The sequence below is a fragment of the Acomys russatus genome, chromosome 5, assembly GCF_903995435.1.
Source record: "Acomys russatus chromosome 5, mAcoRus1.1, whole genome shotgun sequence".
NCBI lineage: Eukaryota > Metazoa > Chordata > Mammalia > Rodentia > Muridae > Acomys > Acomys russatus.
In genome coordinates, this window is record NC_067141.1 from 77,289,324 (window position 1) to 77,308,459 (window position 19,136).

Consider the following 19,136-nt stretch of genomic DNA (forward strand, 5'->3'; position numbering starts at 1 on the left):
CATGGTACTTCAAGGTTATAAGTAAAAATTGCTTGGTAAGAAGGGTTAACCAAAAGACAGTGGGAAAATTTTCACCAATACTTGCTTCTGAAATTTTCTGAGTAATTCTTTTCCACTTCATTACAATTTTTTAGTGTGTAATCTGATGTTAAATTTTGTGCAGACATGACTTGATGAAAATTAAGGTAAAATTTTAGAATAGGCTAAAATTTATAACATTATATTACAGCATTAATGGGCTATTAATTAAGCATATTGTATGTGATAAAAATTTTTATTTAACTTATCTAAGTTAATTTTAAATACATTCAAACTAAAGGCTACTTTTAAAAAGTCTAGCCAGTGTCAGTTTTACATTCAGAATGAAGTCAAATGTTTATTACAATGTCAATATTTTGACCTGCCAAAACTGAAAAAAAAAAAATATTAAAAAAAAAAAAAAGCCTCAAAGGTGCCTTTCACGTTTAAGCTTTAATTAGCAACCACTTTGGTCTCTGACACATATTGTGCAGATGTTGAAGTGTTGATATTACCAAGGCTTGATTACAAAAGGCAATGATTAATTTCGGGGGCAGACAGAAAAGATATGCCCTGATTACAAAGGAATGATTACAGCGGAATGTCAGGCATCGTACATTCGTAGGAGCCTCTGCTAGCCTCCGAGGCTAAGACTTTGCAAAAGTTTGTATTTGGAGTCACGGCTACTTTGCACTTTATAATACCGGTGTCTGTGTCTTGGAGACTGGGCGTAGCAACGCTGGAAAGAGCCCCCCAAACCTGTGAGCGCAGCCCAGCTGAAGAGTGGTCCCACCAGGCTCCCGTAGTCACAGTCTCGCGAGACCAGCCCGAGGCCTTCTCCACGTGGACAGGCCTGAGGCAGAGGTTCCAGGCCCCTGACGGTGGTGGGCATCTTTTCCTTGAGAAGAGAGGGAGCTGGGGAGGCTCGGCCCCAGCGGAGGCTTTTCTGTGGGAGGTGTGCCCGCCCCAGAAGCGGCCTGGCTAGACCTTCGAGGGCTGTGGGAGAGCCACGGAGGGTCTGGCCTCTGGCCGGTCCGTGGGCGGGGTGGGTGCTGCAGGCAGCCCAGCTGGGAACAGCCCCGGAAGCCTTCTTTGTTGTGCTTTGCAGGAGCCTCGGAGGCCGGCATAAAATATTTAAGGGCGGCGCCGAGGACCCGCAGGAGCCGGCCCGACATGAGCCTGGAGTCCTTGCTTCAGCACATCCTCTTCACTGGGCATCAGGCTGAGGAGAGCCGCCGAGCGATGCGGGAAGGTCAGGGTCCCTGCCTGCTGCCCTCGGGGATTTTGGAGCTGGGTGTTTGGACCAGAGAAGGGAGGGAGGGGGAGGGATGCGCCGGGAGAGGGAGGGTTTGCACCCTGGGGGAAAAGAGCGTTGAAGACTTCGTGTACCACCTGCCTCTGAGATGGAGCCGTGGGGAAGATGGGTGCGAGTAAAGGCTTTGTATTACAGTGAGGGCAGAAATAACCAGATGCCGCGGGAGAATTAAGAAAGCAGCAGAGGATCTGAATGAGGAGAAACTCACGCTGGAATCCAAGGTGTTGATGATAGAGCATGCTATTTATTACTTGAGAAAGTGAACTTGGCTTTGGGGAGTAATTTACTGTTTAACTACTTACCCTTCAACTTTGAAACTCAGGTGTTATAGTCCATAGTTCTGTGCTGTCCAATATTTAAGGTTCTGAACCCACTAATATCATTAGTTTCTAATACGAAGTGGCCTCAAGGAATTCAGACTAAATAATGAATTCCTTGTCCATTTTGTGGGACAGTTAATGTTTATAAGAGAACACAACGTCACTGAGAGAGTAATCGCTCAGTAAGTAGTTAGTGCAGCGTATACATTTTAAGTACTGAATAATTTAAGTGTGCTATGTGTAGGTAATGGATTGTGTGTATCTTTCAAACGAGTCTTGGCTTTCTGCTTTTCAGTTCACTGCTACACTTTAGGACGTGCCTCATCCAGAAGCGTCTTTCTCTGCTCACTCTCGGTTCTTTCTCCTGCTACCTTTGTAAAGTTCTGCCTTTTAAAAAATAGCACCAAGGGAGTCTGATAGCTTTTGAACTGTGTGTAGAATTTTGAAGAGTAAAGATGGTGAGAGCATTGCAGGCCTCTGTCTGGGTAGGAAGACACAGGGGTCCAAAACAAAATTCCAGTACTAAAGATGAGCTAATAAGCAAGCAGTGTGCGTAAGCAGTCTCTTTACTTAGTTACTCGTTTTTGTTTATAAACTTTCCATTTTATTACATATTAAATATAACATATATTTACTTCTGCAGTAGTACTCTGCTAATTTAGTTTATAACTGTGAGGAACTTTCAGTTTTCTGTGGATAGAATCATTTTTGAGTTTCACGACCTGTCCACTCTTCTTTCCACATCTTGCTCGTACACCATGAAGCCTTCTAGATAGTTCTGTAAAATTTCTTTACTAAATATCGACATATACTCAGTTTGCAGCCTCTGTTGCTTTGAGAGGAACATAGTTAGGTTTTTAAATCCACTTTATTCTTGTCGTGTTTGTGTTTAGCGAACACTGTGCCTGGGGTGCTCGCTACGAGGGGTAGGTAACAAGGAAACAGCTGTCTTGATAATTTGACAAATAAAAATTGTGTTTGTTTATGGGTTCCATGTTATTTTTAATATATTTTATAATGTTCAAATCCAGGTTAAGGTATCTGTGCCAGCATTTTTCCTGTCTTTGTGGTGAAAATATAAATCTGTGAAATTCTTAGTGTATGCTATTAACTGCAGTCAGTCACCCTTGGTGCAGCTGAATACCAGCACTTATTGCTCCTAACTGAGTATCCACCAAGCAGACTTCCCTATCCACCCTTTCAACTGAAAGAGACTGGCTGTTTTCTAAAACAGAATCTGAGGATAGTATTCATTGAGCCCTAGCCCTTATTTTCCAAGAGTAAAGAGAAAGTAGCCCCTAGTGACTGTGAAATGCTGGTGGGATGGGCAACTCATTAACAGTGTCTCGATGTAGCTGTCTTTTCCTTGAAGAATTAAGATACTTTGAAAGTTGGCAAATAGAAGCCAACAGAAAGAACGGGACACACTCACACATATACACACATAGGCACACGCATACACATGCATGCACGCGCGCGCGCGCGCACACACACACACACACACACACACACACACACACGGGTACGGGGAGGGGATGTCAGCCATTCTGCACGCCCAGGCTGCGGCAGCTCACAGTGCTCCTGTCCTGGGTTCGGCTCAAAGCTGAGCCACCTCCTTTACTTCCAGCAGGACTCTGCAGGAGGAGCCGCCACTCCTCATCTACACACAGAGAAACTGAGAGTTTACGTGACTTGATGTAGTTTAATATAAAACCGAATAACTACCAAAATAAAAGAGATAAGTGATTGAGGAAAATACAACTCTATTAAATAAACAGATTTTTTCGTTCATTTTGAAAAATTTTTTTCATGACATACAATAATGCTTTGGAAGCTTTGCATCTGGGGCCATAGTTTTTACAGGTCAGTTATGTAAATTTGTACTTGTATAAAGTGCATTTTTCTAGGATTGGTCAAGATACTGACCTGACAGATAATAAATGTTTGATTTTAAATGAAATGATTTTTCTCTGGAATGTTTTCTTTGTAAGACAAATTATTACTCTTTGTAATATTTTTTGTTAGCCTATGCTACCTGAAAATAGAAATATGTTGATATCTATACATACATACATAAAATGTTGACTTAATTGTTTGTGGTAGAGAAAACACAGAAAATCTCTAATAGTCTTTAAAAGCATTCATTGAAATTCCTAATTAATATAGGCTCATAAATGTGTACTGCTTTTTAATCAGCTGATATGCATGGGTAATAATATAATTGTGTCTTACTAATAAAAGGAGCATATGAGGGTCACAGTTCATACAATACTAATCTGTAATTGAGGTAATTTGATTTGTAATTAGAGTCAAGATGGTGTGTATATGAAGATTTACCAGGGAGCTAAAATTATAATGTAAATGAGTCCTGGGAAGAGCTAAAAAAGTAATCATGAATTGATCCTCTGTTTCCTCTTTCTCAGAGTTAATCATATGTCTGCCAATAACAGTGAAAATACGTCTCCTTGACTGTTAGACTCGGTGTTTATTGACCCGTTTATCAAACAAAACAGCTTGAGGAAAAGCTGGAGACCAGTCTGAGCAGAGCAGCACTTGAGCAGCACTTGAGCTGCTGCGCGTCAGCACTTGAGCTGTCCTGGCGTGTGCTCAGGGGCTGGTGCTCAGAACCACAGTGGGAACACATTCCCCCTAGTCTGCAGAACCTGGGTAGCGTGTAGCTAGAACGTGAATGATAGCATTTCCCTTTGAAATACGGATGCTAACAATCTGTGCTTGCGCGAGCTCTGTGCTGTGGGCAGCTGCGGTACGCCTGGTTAAGCTTGGTAACGTGGCAGCAGAAGGGTAGGCGCAGGCGTGGTGTGCGTTGGTGCCTCCCAGTGTGTCTCAGCCTCCAGTTGTCTGAGGAAGGTTTAATAGTGTTGGTTCAGAGAAATAAAAGCTAAGGCTAATAGAACTATTGTAGTTTCTTGGAAGCAACCCATGAGTTTCTTATATGTACAAATTGTTACATATTTATAACATGGGTAATTTTTAATAGGCATTTTCTATAAAACCCAATACTGTGTCATATTCCTGTGAGAAGGGTAAATGCTTCGGTGGCATATTTTTCCTTTACAATTTATTGGATAAATATCTTTTAAAAACTTTTTAAAGTCCTGCTGTTATAGTATTGCAGCGTTCCGCTTCCCCTTTCTCCCTGAGCCATTGCGTGCCTGTGTGCATATGAATACACATGCAGATATAGGTACATACATATATATTCCTAAACATATGTGGTCAGTCTGATTAATGTTACTTTATGTATGCAGAACTATCTTAAGAACAATAAAATAATGTTTTATGAATTTTAAAGAAAATTTATTGGAATGAAATAACAAAATGGCTCCATTTGGATTTTTACCTTAAAATGTAGACATTCTGCCTTCTAATTGGTGATTCAGTTGCCCTCTCAGAACTTGTAAGTCATCTTTAATACTGAACTAGAAACTCAAGGGAAGAATAAAGCCACAAATTATTACCACTTATAGTATTAAAATGGAAGTTTTTTTAAAATTTATGTATTAAATAAAAATTTCTATCCTGCTTATACTTAATTTTATCATTGATTAAAATTTGCTTAAAAGCAGAAGATGGCTGGAGAGATGGCTCAGAGCTTAAGAGCACTGGACTGCTTTTCCAAAGGTCTGAGTTCAATTTTCAGCAACCACTTGGTGGCTCACCGCCATCTATACTATGATCTGATGCCCTCTTCTGGCCTGGAGGTCAATTCCCAGCAACCACTTGGTGGGTCACTGCCATCTATACTATGATCTGATGCCCTCTTCTGGCCTGGAGGTCAATTCCCAGCAACCACTTGGTGGTTCACTGCCATCTATACTATGATCTGATGCCCTCTTCTGGCCTGGAGGTCAATTCCCAGCAACCACTTGGTGGGTCACTGCCATCTATACTATGATCTGATGCCATCTTCTGGCATGGAGGTGTACATGCAGGCAGAGCACTGTATACATATAAATAAACAAACAAATAAATAAATCTTAAAAAAAAAAGCAGAAGACTGTCAGCTTACGTCACAACAGAAACTCTGCTTATATAACATTGGAATGTTGTTGACCTGTAGCTGGAAACCCATGTTTGATTCATGGCTTTATCAGTGATTATTGCATCAGGCCACTGATAACAAGAACCTGCCTTTGTGGCTACACTGAGTAATGGTTAGGGTTTTGTTTTTGTTTTTATTTTTCCTTCTCATATAATACAAATCTGAAAGAGGAGTTACAGGAGGCCATTTATTAGGGCTGCTCAAGGAAATCCTAAAATAGCTCCTTCTGCCTGTGTTGTCACCACCCGTCCTTCCTGGGCACAGTTGGACTCCTAGGCAGTGTTCCTGTCTTGGAGGGACAAGGGCTGAGACCCAAAGCCACTTCTCCACCTTGCAGCCTAGTGTTCAGCTGTTTTAGGAAGGAAAGCCCTCAAACATTTTAACCTGCAGCTCAAGGGTTAAAATTTTGTAGTCAGGACTGGCTGGTGAGCTGAGGATTTTGTTGTTTGGTTGGTTGTTTTTGGAGACAGGATCTCAATCTGTAGCTGAGGCTGGCCTTAAAGTCAGCATGTGTCCTAGGTCCCAAAACACCTGGTTCGGGAGTTCAGTCCTGGCACCAAACAAGACTGGAATTGTATTGGTGAAGTAGAGCAGGGAAGCACATGATGCCCAGGGGTCCCACATCGGTACTAATGCCTTCTGAGGTCATGCACTGAGAGAAGAGTGGCTCCAGGCTGCTGCTGCAGGCAGGGACGTCCACCATCCATCCAGTAGGTAAGTTTTTTCTCCCACAGTCTGGGAGCTAGTAATGGTCTTCAAGCTGAGTGAAGATGACCCAGGTTTCATAACAACATTCACCGTTGAGTAAGAACATGAAGACCGTGTGTCAGGGAGGCACCGCAGCGTCTCCAGGAAAGGCTTCAGTCGTGAAAGCAGAGTGGCCCTGGCGACACTCCTGCAGCTGCCTGAAAAGCTCCGGCTCAATCACACATAGTATTTATCATGCACTCGGTGTGTCACATGCAACAAAATGCTCTGTGGGATTCTCCCCTGCCCGGAATCACCTCAGATGAGAATGAGTTACTCTGCTCACACCTTCAGAAGCCTTGTGGGTTATAAAATATACTTTGATTCTGAGTATTTGTGGTGGTTTGGGGTACCTGGAAAGCCCACAACTGAACTGATGAAGTGAGGGGCAGAGACCAGCTTTAGAGTCCCAAGTGTCAGGTGTGGCTGCTTTAAAAAGTTACTTCATGATGTGGAACAGTTAATCTCCAGAACCCAGTGTGGTAAAAAGCAACCTGTAGAAGCTATGTAAGAGTGAAAGCATGAGATACATAGAGCACTAGTTTGTCCTGTGAGGGTGCATAAACATAGCCAAGGTGTGATGACGTTCATGGGATGAAAAATAGTACAGCAAGACAGTATTGTTCCTGTTGGAGTGGCAGACAGGGGAATGAGGGACGGGTGTACAGGGCACTTAAGCTATATGCAGTGCTCCTTTTCCTTAAGACGAGGTGGGAACACAGCTGCTATGTCACTTTACAAAAAATACATGTTTTTAAAGTTAGAAAGCAGTGATTCATTTTTTTCTCACAAGGCTGTGTTGTGATCATTGTAAAACATTTTCATTTTCCCATAAACACTACATCAGCCAGGCATGTTAGCACACTCCTGTAACCCCAGCACTCAGGGAGGCAGAGGGGGTGGATCTCTGTGAGTTCGAGGCCAGCCTGGTCTACAAAGTGAGTCCAGGACAGCCAGGGCTACACAGAGAAACCCTGTCTCGAAAAACAAACCAGAAAAACAAAAAAGAAACACCACATTTATTAGCAGTCGCCCCATACCTCCTAAGCCCCAAGTGCACCAGGTCCAAATCTAGGCGCCGTTCATTCTGCTTCTGGACATGCACAGATGAGGGTCACAATAAAAGTGTTCTGTGACTCATCTCTCTCTCTTCTGTTTTGGTGTCATCCACACTCAAGCATTGGAACTGTATTTGATTCTCCTTTTTGGGTGCACAAAAAAAAAAAAAAACCCTTTTGGGTTCCTTGTATCCATACCCTGTGTCTTGTGTGTCAGTCGGACCACTCAGATTATTCAGTTGTTTTGAGTATCATTGCCATAAATATTTGTGCACAAGTGTTTGTGTGAACATACCTTTTCAAATCTCTTGGGTACTCTAAGAGTGGGATCATAGGTCATATGGAACATTTGGGATTGTCATATGTTTTTTCTTTAGGAAATGCCAGATGGCTTTCACAGTGATTGCATACTTTTTTATTTCTCTCTCCCTCCCTCCCCCCCAGTCTCTCAAAATATCTCTCTCTCTCTCTCTCTCTCTCTCTCTCTCTCTCTCTCTCTCTCTCTCTCTCTCTCTCTCTGTGTGTGTGTGTGTGTGTGTATGTGTGTATGTGTGTGTGTGTCCTTGCCAACATTTGCTCTCTTCTATTTCACTGGCTTTTCAAAAGGCTGTCTTTGTGGGTGAGTAGCAGTGCCTTCTTTTGGACTGTATATCTAATTCCTTAATGACGCTGAAAACCTTGTAGGTGTTGTTGACCATTTGGCACAGTCACTCTTGGCGTTGGCTCCTGATAATGCACCACTTGGGACGGTTCTTTGTGAGAAAGCCTGGCCTCTACCGAGTTGCACCTCTTCTTCATGGTCCCAGGGCTAAAATGATTGCCTCCAAATTAAAGAAAATGCCATACACAGCATTTATTGGACTCATCTCAGTGCTGTCTTCAGGACTATCGGACAGTCCATAGACTGTTTGGAACAACAGTTTGGATCAGACTGTAGCAGGCACACTGGCCCTGAATTGGGCCCTGTAAAGGGAACCGAGGTCCTCTGAAAGACCAGCAAATACGCTCTTCATCCTGTGATACTTTTCTTATAGGGGAATTGATACCAAACAACTTCAGTTATATAATTCTAACTGTAAACTCAAGACTTCTGAGGTTTTCATGCAACATAACTCATAGTTTTAATATTTCCTCTAATTCTTCAAAGAAGCCTTATCGTGCTTGTCACGAGAATTACACAAAACTGGGAAATAGGCAGGAGGAACGTGGTTCTGGGAAGGGAAGTCAGGCTAACTACATGGACAGTATTTACTTTTAGCTTCTGAGACATCGTTCTAGCCCCCTCTATTTCTTTTAATTATTTAATACTTGCCTATTTTTCCTCAAATAACTTGCATTTTCTCTTTCTTATTCCTAGGATCTCTCCATGAATATACACCTAAAGCAATTTTTATAGTGTCTAGTATTCTAATAAATACTTTGGCATATTTGGTTTCCTACTGACAAGGACTCACCTGTGTGTCAACAGATTACTCCTTGAACACAGCTGTGAAGGCATTCCTTCATCCACACATCTCTGTGCACACAGTCTGTGTGTTTTTAGGATAATACAACTCAAATTGTGTCAATGAAGACTTTTTTAAGGGTTTTAAGGGTATCTCCCAGAAGGATTATTTCAGTGTAAACTGCCAAAGCATCATCCTTTATATACTAGAAATCAGTAAGTTTTTATAGACAAAAAAATATTGTCTCCTTTATAATTTTAATTTAAATGTTACTAATTTACAGAGTTTTTAACTTCTTACAGATTTCAAGTTTTTGTTTTTTTTTAAGACTCCAGCTTTTTGTTGTTGTTTTTTTTGTTTTGTTTTGTTTTGTTTTTTCAAGACAGGGTTTCTCTGTGTAGCCTTGGCTGTCCTGGACTCCCTTTGTAGGCCAGGTTGGCCTCGAACTCACAGTGATCCACCTGCCTCTGCCTCCTGAGTGCTGGGATTAAAGGCGTGTGCCACCATGCCTGGCTTAGACTCCAGCTTTTTATTCTAAACTTTTTGCCATTTATTGCAAATTTTATTATTTAAATCTCAATTTAAGGTTAATTTTCTCATTAAGGTTTATAATTTTGATGTTGGAATCTTTGATAGTACTTAAGTGTTTGTTTACTACCTTATTTATATATTTCTTTTTGAACTCATTTCGGTCTTGAGAGAGCCTGTCTTTCTCCAGGATTTTAAACTGTTTTTTCTGAAGGATCCTGGAGAGGAAGACTGTGCAAAAGGTGTAGAGGGAGGGGAGGGGTTGCACACAGCCAGTAGACAGCCTGCCAGGAACACAGAGGGTCGGGGGCGGGGAGAGTGAGGGAGAAGTTCTGGGAGGTCGGAGAAGGCTGAGTGGGCAGGCACGCTGGAGACTTAGAGACTGTAGCAAGAACTATGGCTGTCTCTGTTGAACCTTTCTCATTTGCTACATGAGAGCTGCTGTGTCATAACGGGACAGCTGTGAGTTAGAAACAAACTGTACTTGTTTTTTAAAAAGCTAAAGCTTGCTGTGTATCTTAGTACACACCTTTAATCTCAGCACTTGGGAGGCAGAGGCAGGTGGATCTCCATAAGTTCAAGGCCAACCTGATCTACATAGGGAGATCCTGAAAAAAAGCTAAGGCCTTATTATCTGTAAACTGCTCACTGATGCACTCTGGTCTTAAAGTGTCTCTGGTCATGGTTGCCATAGCCCTAAGCTTTTCTCTTAGTCTTTGTATGGTGTGATGTCTGCATGTCTCCTTGTGTCTGACCAGTGAAGTGTTGCTTTTAACAGCATCAGCCACATGAAGAGCGACTCTGCCCTGGCCACTTGGACCAGATGCTAATCTAACATGCTCAGGTCACCTTCAGTGTCTGAGGATCTGAAGGTAGGACAAGGACACGGCAGCAAGGACAGGCAGAGCCACAGAGCCAGGTCACATAGCTTAGTACAAGAGGAGTGAAGGGAGAAGAAAAACCTTTCTGGCTGACGCCCAAGAGAGGCACCAGCGTTATCAAGGGGAATGACACTGCTGTAAACTAACTTCACCAGAACAGCGACATCTTCTGACAGAGCGTGGTCATTGCGTCTAGAGTGCAACATTAAGACTTTCCACAAATACTTTGATTTTCAGTGAAAAGACAGAGATGAGACAGAGAAAGTGTGTGCTCCTGCCATTTCCCCCACCCCTTTCTTTATACGGCACGTCATCGTTTGAGATTGTGGCAATTTGTGAGGCAGAGTCCATAGTTTGTTTAGTTTCTGTTTACTGTAAACTAAGTGGCATGCCAGTGCCTCAGTTCAGATGCGGTGTGTTTGGAAATCATTTCCTACAGCACAGTTTGTGTTTTTATAGTATCGTCCCCTCAGATCCCCTCTCCATTACATTGTAACAGACCTGAGGTAAGGAGGCTCCAAGGCAGTTGGCTGTTCTGTGAGGGGCCTCGGCTTTTGGTCCCATCAGTACAGTCAGCGTTGTACTTAGAAGAGCAACTAAAATTGTGCCTGCCTGTGGGCCTGGCTTCCTAGCACAGACCGTGGAAAACAGGTTAAGTTGGGATAACAGAGAAAACAAAGAGTAATTGCAGCTTCCTGCAGAGAGACCACGAGAGCTGTCACCTCTGAAGACAAAGCTTACACACCAGTGCAGAGACAGGCAGAGCCAACTGCTTGTCCCTTTAGATCTGTTAACGTATGGAGACAGCCCACCAACCTTCCGTCTCATCTACCATCTGCAGCCTTGACCCCCTGATGGCTTGAGCAGTGTAAGGCAGCATGTTGGAAGTCATCTTCTCCTTCCTGGTAGTGGCTTTCCTCCCTCCCCCACTTTTCTGTTACACTTCTTTCTTGACTTGCTGTGAGCTTTTTAAAAAGTGTGTGTGTGTAGGGGGGAGAGCATGTAGGGGTGGGTGGGGCTGGGGTGAGTGTGTGGAGCTCAGAGGACTACTTTGTGCAGTTGGTTCTTTCCTTCCACTCTGCAGGTCCTGGGAATCCATGTCAGAAATAGAATTAGAAGCCAAGAACCTGGATTGTAAAAGCCGTACTTACTTGTAGTGACTTAGTGCCTTACATGAGAGCTTATCACCTGCGGCCTGCAGGCCTCACACATCCACACGTGAGATTCATTTGCAGTGTTTTAAATAACTCGACGGCATTGTATTCAAACCTGACCACTATATGGGATGCTGTGTGCCACAGGCTGGACATGCTGAGGACTCATCCGTGTGTCTGAAACATTTTGTAGGCAGCCCTGGCTACTAGCCACAGTGAAAGTCTAAGAGCTTGGTGTGTACTGGACACAAGTGGACTTAGTGTTTGATAGTATTTCTAATTGTCTCCAGAACTTACGTACCTTTAACTTTTACTACTGTGGTGCTGAAGTTCTTTTTTTATTGCCAAAATTACTTCTATTTGAAAGTAATAGCTTTAGCATTTCCATTTTATTGTCATGATTTAGCAAGAAGGATGTCAGGAGACCTGGGTTTTAGCCTTATGCTTAGCCCTAGTTAATCCTACATCTTTTATAAAGTCTTAAACTTCTAGACCATATTTTATTCTCATCTGTATAATAAATTAGTCCTGAAGTGTCACGTTCTTATACTAAACCAGTGGAGAAGGTATGCCCACCCTTGCCTTCCTGTCGGCTTGTACATGAGGTTAAAGTCTGGGAAGTGCATTTTCTGATGCTGCATCACAGACACAGATACCGTCTCATTGTCCCTGCCCTCCCCCTGCCCTCCCCCCACCCTCTCCCCCACCCTGTGCTTCAAGTGTTACCTTCAGTCATGCAAATTATACATCTCCATCTTTCTTAAAATAGTAGTTGATGGAAACTGCACCTAGGACAGTAGGTCAGGACATCTGCGCTACAGCCACGTATAAATGGAAGATCGTGTTTATATTTCACTTCAGCTATTTTTTTTAATGCCAGTATTCCTAGGACTTAGGAGCTGTTATTTTTCAAAATGTCTTTGAAGTCAACCCTTTGCCTCTGGAATACACTGTTCCCAGATTCTTTACTATTGAATATCTTCTGGGACACAGATTTCACAGCCTGCCTCTCACCTTGAAGAGTTCTTAGAACTAACATAAATCTTGCTTTCTGCAACTTAAGTTGAATTTGTATCATTTTTCTCTTCTCTGTGGAGTAGAGAACAGCCCCACACTGGCGGTGATGTGCTCTCTCGAGGGCCAGACTGAGCTGTAGGAAACTTGTTTCAGTCCAGCACCGGTTTCTTTGATTTTCATTCTGACACTTGTGTCTCAGAGGGTGCTGTTTTTAAAGTCTAAGTGAAGTAATAGTTTCTACCTAATATCAGTGCTTAGAAAATCACTTGCTCACCAGGCATGGTGTTGTACGCCTTTAATCCCAGCACTTGAGAGGCAGAGGTAGGTGGATTGCTATCAGTTCGAGGCCAGCCTAGTCTACAAAGTGAGTCCAGGACAGCCGAGGCTACACAGAGAAACCCTGTCTCGAAAAACAAAAACAAAAACAAAAACAAAAAAAAAGAAAGAAAGAAAGAAAAGAAAATCACTTGCTCTTTATAAGAAAATGGGATACAAAAATTAAAAAATGAGTTCTTGTGGGAAGTGAGGGGGTAATTTTGGTCCCTGACCTGCCTCTAAGACATCCGTTGGTTGAGTCCTTAGAAGAGGCCAGACGAATCTCACTGTGTTGGCCTTAGCAACCGTCCAGTGCTAACACTGCTATGCAACTGCAGAAGTCTCTGCAAATTGGAGAGCCCTAGAGTCAGTAAATACAATGTGAAGACTGTGTTCTCAAAATGGGCTTGGGATATTTAGCCAAATTTATGTCTTACTTCATGTAGTTACATCATGAGTCTGCATCTGGGCTGTAGATTTTATCCCACTGTTTGGTGATCATAGTAAATGATTGATTTGTTTAATATAAATTGTGAGATTAGAAGCCAGGTGTCCAGAAGTGGATTTCAACGTGTTTGGCCAGATGGGTTCAGTACTCAGCTAAGAATTGTGCTGAATGTGTTCAGAAAAAATGAGCTGACTGTGCCCTTGAGGAGCCAGTGGTCCTGTGCGGGAGGACACTGTGAGCTGACTGTGCCTATGAGGAGCCAGTGGTCCTGTGCGGGAGGACACTATGAACTGACTGTGCCCATGAGGAGCCAGTGGTCCTGTGCGGGAGGACACTGTGAACTGACTGTGCCCATGAGGAGCCAGTGGTCCTGTGCGGGAGGACACTGTGAGCTGACTGTGCCTATGAGGAGCCAGTGGTCCTGTGCGGGAGGACACTGTGAGCTGACTGTGCCCATGAGGAGCCAGTGGTCCTGTGCGGGAGGACACTATGAACTGACTGTGCCCATGAGGAGCCAGTGGTCCTGTGTGGGAGGACACTGTGAGCTGACTGTGCCCATGAGGAGCCAGTGGTCCTGTGCGGGAGGACACTGTGAACTGACTGTGCCTATGAGGAGCCAGTGGTCCTGTGCGGGAGGACACTGTGAGCTGACTGTGCCTATGAGGAGCCAGTGGTCCTGTGCGGGAGGACACTGTGAGCTGACTGTGCCTATGAGGAGCCAGTGGTCCTGTGCGGGAGGACACTATGAACTGACTGTGCCCATGAGGAGCCAGTGGTCCTGTGTGGGAGGACACTGTGAGCTGACTGTGCCCATGAGGAGCCAGTGGTCCTGTGCGGGAGGACACTGTGAACTGACTGTGCCTATGAGGAGCCAGTGGTCCTGTGCGGGAGGACACTGTGAACTGACTGTGCCCATGAGGAGCCAGTGGTCCTGTGTGGGAGGACACTGTGAGCTGACTGTGCCCATGAGGAGCCAGTGGTCCTGTGCGGGAGGACACTGTGAGCTGACTGTGCCTATGAGGAGCCAGTGGTCCTGTGCGGGAGGACACTATGAACTGACTGTGCCCATGAGGAGCCAGTGGTCCTGTGCGGGAGGACACTGTGAACTGACTGTGCCCATGAGGAGCCAGTGGTCCTGTGCGGGAGGACACTGTAAACTGACTGTGCCTATGAGGAGCCAGTGGTCCTGTGCGGGAGGACACTGTAAACTGACTGTGCCTATGAGGAGCCAGTGGTCCTGTGCGGGAGGACACTGTAAACTGACTGTGCCTATGAGGAGCCAGTGGTCCTGTGCGGGAGGACACTGTGAGCTGACTGTGCCCTTGAGGAGCCAGTGGTCCTGTGCGGGAGGACACTGTGAGCTGACTGTGCCCATGAGGAGCCAGTGGTCCTGTGTGGGAGGACACTGTGAACTGACTGTGCCTATGAGGAGCCAGTGGTCCTGTGTGGGAGGACACTGTGAACTGACTGTGCCTATGAGGAGCCAGTGGTCCTGTGTGGGAGGACACTGTGAACTGACTGTGCCCATGAGGAGCCAGTGGTCCTGTGCGGGAGGACACTGTGAACTGACTGTGCCTATGAGGAGCCAGTGGTCCTGTGCGGGAGGACACTATGAGCTGACTGTGCCCTTGAGGAGCCAGTGGTCCTGTGCGGGAGGACACTGTAAACTGACTGTGCCCACGAGGAGCCAGTGGTCCTGTGTGGGAGGACACTGTGAACTGACTGTGCCTATGAGGAGCCAGTGGTCCTGTGTGGGAGGACACTGTGAACTGACTGTGCCTATGAGGAGCCAGTGGTCCTGTGTGGGAGGACACTGTGAACTGACTGTGCCTATGAGGAGCCAGTGGTCCTGTGTGGGAGGACACTGTGAACTGACTGTGCCTATGAGGAGCCAGTGGTCCTGTGTGGGAGGACACTGTGAACTGACTGTGCCCTTGAGGAGCCAGTGGTCCTGTGCGGGAGGACACTGTAAACTGACTGTGCCCACGAGGAGCCAGTGGTCCTGTGCGGGAGGACACTGTGAACTGACTGTGCCTATGAGGAGCCAGTGGTCCTGTGCGGGAGGACACTATGAGCTGACTGTGCCCTTGAGGAGCCAGTGGTCCTGTGTGGGAGGACACTGTGAACTGACTGTGCCCATGAGGAGCCAGTGGTCCTGTGCGGGAGGACACTGTGAACTGACTGTGCCCATGAGGAGCCAGTGGTCCTGTGCGGGAGGACACTGTGAGCTGACTGTGCCCACGAGGAGCCAGTGGTCCTGTGCGGGAGGACACTGTGAGCTGACTGTGCCCACGAGGAGCCAGTGGTCCTGTGCGGGAGGACACTGTGAGCTGACTGTGCCCATGAGGAGCCAGTGGTCCTGTGCGGGAGGACACTGTGAACTGACTGTGCCCATGAGGAGCCAGTGGTCCTGTGCGGGAGGACACTGTGAGCTGACTGTGCCCACGAGGAGCCAGTGGTCCTGTGCGGGAGGACACTATGAGCTGACGGTGCCCACGAGGAGCCAGTGGTCCTGTGCGGGAGGACACTGTGAACTGACTGTGCCCATGAGGAGCCAGTGGTCCTGTGCGGGAGGACACTATGAGCTGACGGTGCCCACGAGGAGCCAGTGGTCCTGTGTGGGAGGACACTGTGAACTGACTGTGCCCATGAGGAGCCAGTGGTCCTGTGCGGGAGGACACTGTGAGCTGACTGTGCCTATGAGGAGCCAGTGGTCCTGTGTGGGAGGACACTGTGAACTGACTGTGCCTATGAGGAGCCAGTGGTCCTGTGCGGGAGGACACTGTGAGCTGACTGTGCCTATGAGGAGCCAGTGGTCCTGTGTGGGAGGACACTGTGAACTGACTGTGCCTATGAGGAGCCAGTGGTCCTGTGCGGGAGGACACTATGAGCTGACGGTGCCCACGAGGAGCCAGTGGTCCTGTGTGGGAGGACACTGTGAACTGACTGTGCCCATGAGGAGCCAGTGGTCCTGTGCGGGAGGACACTGTGAGCTGACTGTGCCTATGAGGAGCCAGTGGTCCTGTGTGGGAGGACACTGTGAGCTGACTGTGCCTATGAGGAGCCAGTGGTCCTGTGCGGGAGGACACTGTGAACTGACTGTGCCCATGAGGAGCCAGTGGTCCTGTGTGGGAGGACACTGTGAACTGACTGTGCCCACGAGGAACCAGTGGTCCTGTGCGGGAGGACACTGTGAACTGACTGTGCCCATGAGGAGCCAGTGGTCCTGTGTGGGAGGACACTGTGAACTGACTGTGCCCACGAGGAACCAGTGGTCCTGTGTGGGAGGACACTGTGAACTGACTGTGCCCATGAGGAGCCAGTGGTCCTGTGCGGGAGGACACTGTGAGCTGACTGTGCCTATGAGGAGCCAGTGGTCCTGTGCGGGAGGACACTGTGAGCTGACTGTGCCTATGAGGAGCCAGTGGTCCTGTGCGGGAGGACACTGTGAACTGACTGTGCCCATGAGGAGCCAGTGGTCCTGTGTGGGAGGACACTGTGAGCTGACTGTGCCTATGAGGAGCCAGTGGTCCTGTGCGGGAGGACACTGTGAACTGACTGTGCCCTTGAGGAGCCAGTGGTCCTGTGTGGGAGGACACTGTAAACTGACTGTGCCCATGAGGAGCCAGTGGTCCTGTGCGGGAGGACACTGTGAGCTGACGGTGCCCACGAGGAGCCAGTGGTCCTGTGTGGGAGGACACTGTGAGCTGACTGTGCCCATGAGGAGCCAGTGGTCCTGTGCGGGAGGACACTGTGAACTGACTGTGCCCATGAGGAGCCAGTGGTCCTGTGTGGGAGGACACTGTGAGCTGACGGTGCCTATGAGGAGCCAGTGGTCCTGTGTGGGAGGACACTGTGAGCTGACTGTGCCCATGAGGAGCCAGTGGTCCTGTGTGGGAGGACACTGTGAGCTGACGGTGCCTATGAGGAGCCAGTGGTCCTGTGTGGGAGGACACTGTGAGCTGACTGTGCCCTTGAGGAGCCAGTGGTCCTGTGTGGGAGGACACTATGAGCTGACTGTGCCCACGAGGAGCCAGTGGTCCTGTGCGGGAGGACACTGTGAACTACTGCTGTGAGTCACTTTGACAGCGCATACAGGAAGACATTGAATGGAAATTTAATTTTGTGTCTTAAAGATTTTACAGGAAAAGTCTTATACATACGATTGCATATCTGTTCAGTTTACTGAGCCCCTAAAATTTGTATTCATTTGCTTCATTCTAATTCCTGTATTTTTCCTTTTGAAGGTTCAGCAATTTTCTGAAAAATCTTTCCTCTTAGAGCTTTTGAAAACCCGTGAAAATGCATTAGAGAGACAGTGCAGTGAAGTTATGAACCAAAGGGACACCCTGCTCCAAGCCTTCGTAAGTCTCTCGCCCCCTAGAAACATCTAAGTTAGTAACCGTGTCAAAGGCATTAAGTACATGCAGCTTCACTTTGGGAAATTATCTGTACGCATATCAGCTAGCAGCGCTATTCAAATAAAAAGTATTAAGGGCTGTTGAAAGCCCACTGGGAGAGTAATGCCGTTGGGAAGAGGTGTGCTGGCAAGGGTGCAACACAGGAACTGCTGCAGCGGTAATGACCTGAGAGAAGGCACGCCTCTGCTCTGAACTGCTCTGCCGTCAAGACCAGTTTAGTGCTTCCATAAACAGAGAGGTTTATACTTGCAGGTGTATTTGTGGGCATGGGTGAAAAGATACTATTTGCCTTCTTAAGTCAGAGCAAACAAGCTGAGCAGTAGTTATGATTACAGGCCAACGTGGAGACGTAGCTAGCCATAAGTTGACATTTCAGAGAAAAGATATTTGGGCCAGCAAAAGGGCTCAGTGGGTAAAGGTGCTGTTCACCAAGTCTGATGGCCTTTCAGTCCTTGGGACCAAGATGGTGGAAGGAGAGAACTGATTGCTGTAAGTTGTCCTCTGACCTTCACATGTCATAGGCACATGCATACCCATACACACACGGACACACACGGACACACACACACACACACACACGGACACATGCAGACTGAATAAATAAATTGAAAAAATTATATAAAGTATATTTAAGAATAATAAAAACTACAGCTTATGACATGACCAGCTTTTAAATGTGATTCCACATAGTTGGTGTGGAGCTGAAAATAAAAACTAAATTACAAAAACAAAAACTGGAAACAAGTGTGTCTAGAACTGTCAAGAAATTAGATTTTTGCACCATCCAGAAATTTTAAAAATTCATATTTACATGCTCTGTGGATATTGTTCACAACATAAAAGCTTATTTAGGACTAACTTGGAAATGATTGCATAATTTAGCTTCAGATTATCAGGTTTTTCTTTTTCCTATAAAGCAGCCATTGTTCCTTTCAGTAAAGGTTGTAATTTTCACATTTCATTATTACTCCTTCACCAAATTATACATTTATATTGACAAAGTATCATATATTATTTTGAAGTAAATTCACAGACACAGCATAATGATTCGTTGCTGTTAAATTACCTGTATGGCCTCCTAACGTTTATCATGAGGCCTGTAATAGTAATTACAGCAGAAGCTGCTGACCTGCTAGCAATTCGTCAACACACCTGTTATGTTTCAAAACAGCTTAGTGAACCTGGGGCCGGGCAGATAGTAATCTCCTAAGCTACGTCCCATAGTGGGGCAGGTATGGGATCCCTGCCCCAATCCCATGCCATCTGCTTCTAATAATTCTATCAAGCTACCTCCCATCCATAATCCCAAATACTTGCTAATGTTCTTCATCTGGGCCAAGTCTCCATCCACACCGGCCATGTGCTTCTCCTCCATCTAACCCATGATGGCACACCCTCTTTCTTCT

At 46.0% G+C, this 19,136-nt stretch overlaps 1 protein-coding gene across 1 annotated transcript in view; it reads left to right on the plus strand.

Annotated features, from left to right (window-relative positions):
* Nucleotides 1-1,191: 1,191 nt before the first annotated feature.
* Ccdc172 (coiled-coil domain containing 172) overlaps nt 1,192-19,136 on the plus strand; it is a 69,861-nt gene continuing 51,916 nt past the window's right edge. Inside the window, exons 1-3 of the mRNA XM_051146970.1 lie at nt 1,192-1,270; nt 1,469-1,554; nt 17,557-17,673. Coding sequence (XP_051002927.1) covers nt 1,192-1,270; nt 1,469-1,554; nt 17,557-17,673 — 282 coding nt within the window. The remainder of the gene's footprint in view (nt 1,271-1,468; nt 1,555-17,556; nt 17,674-19,136) is intronic.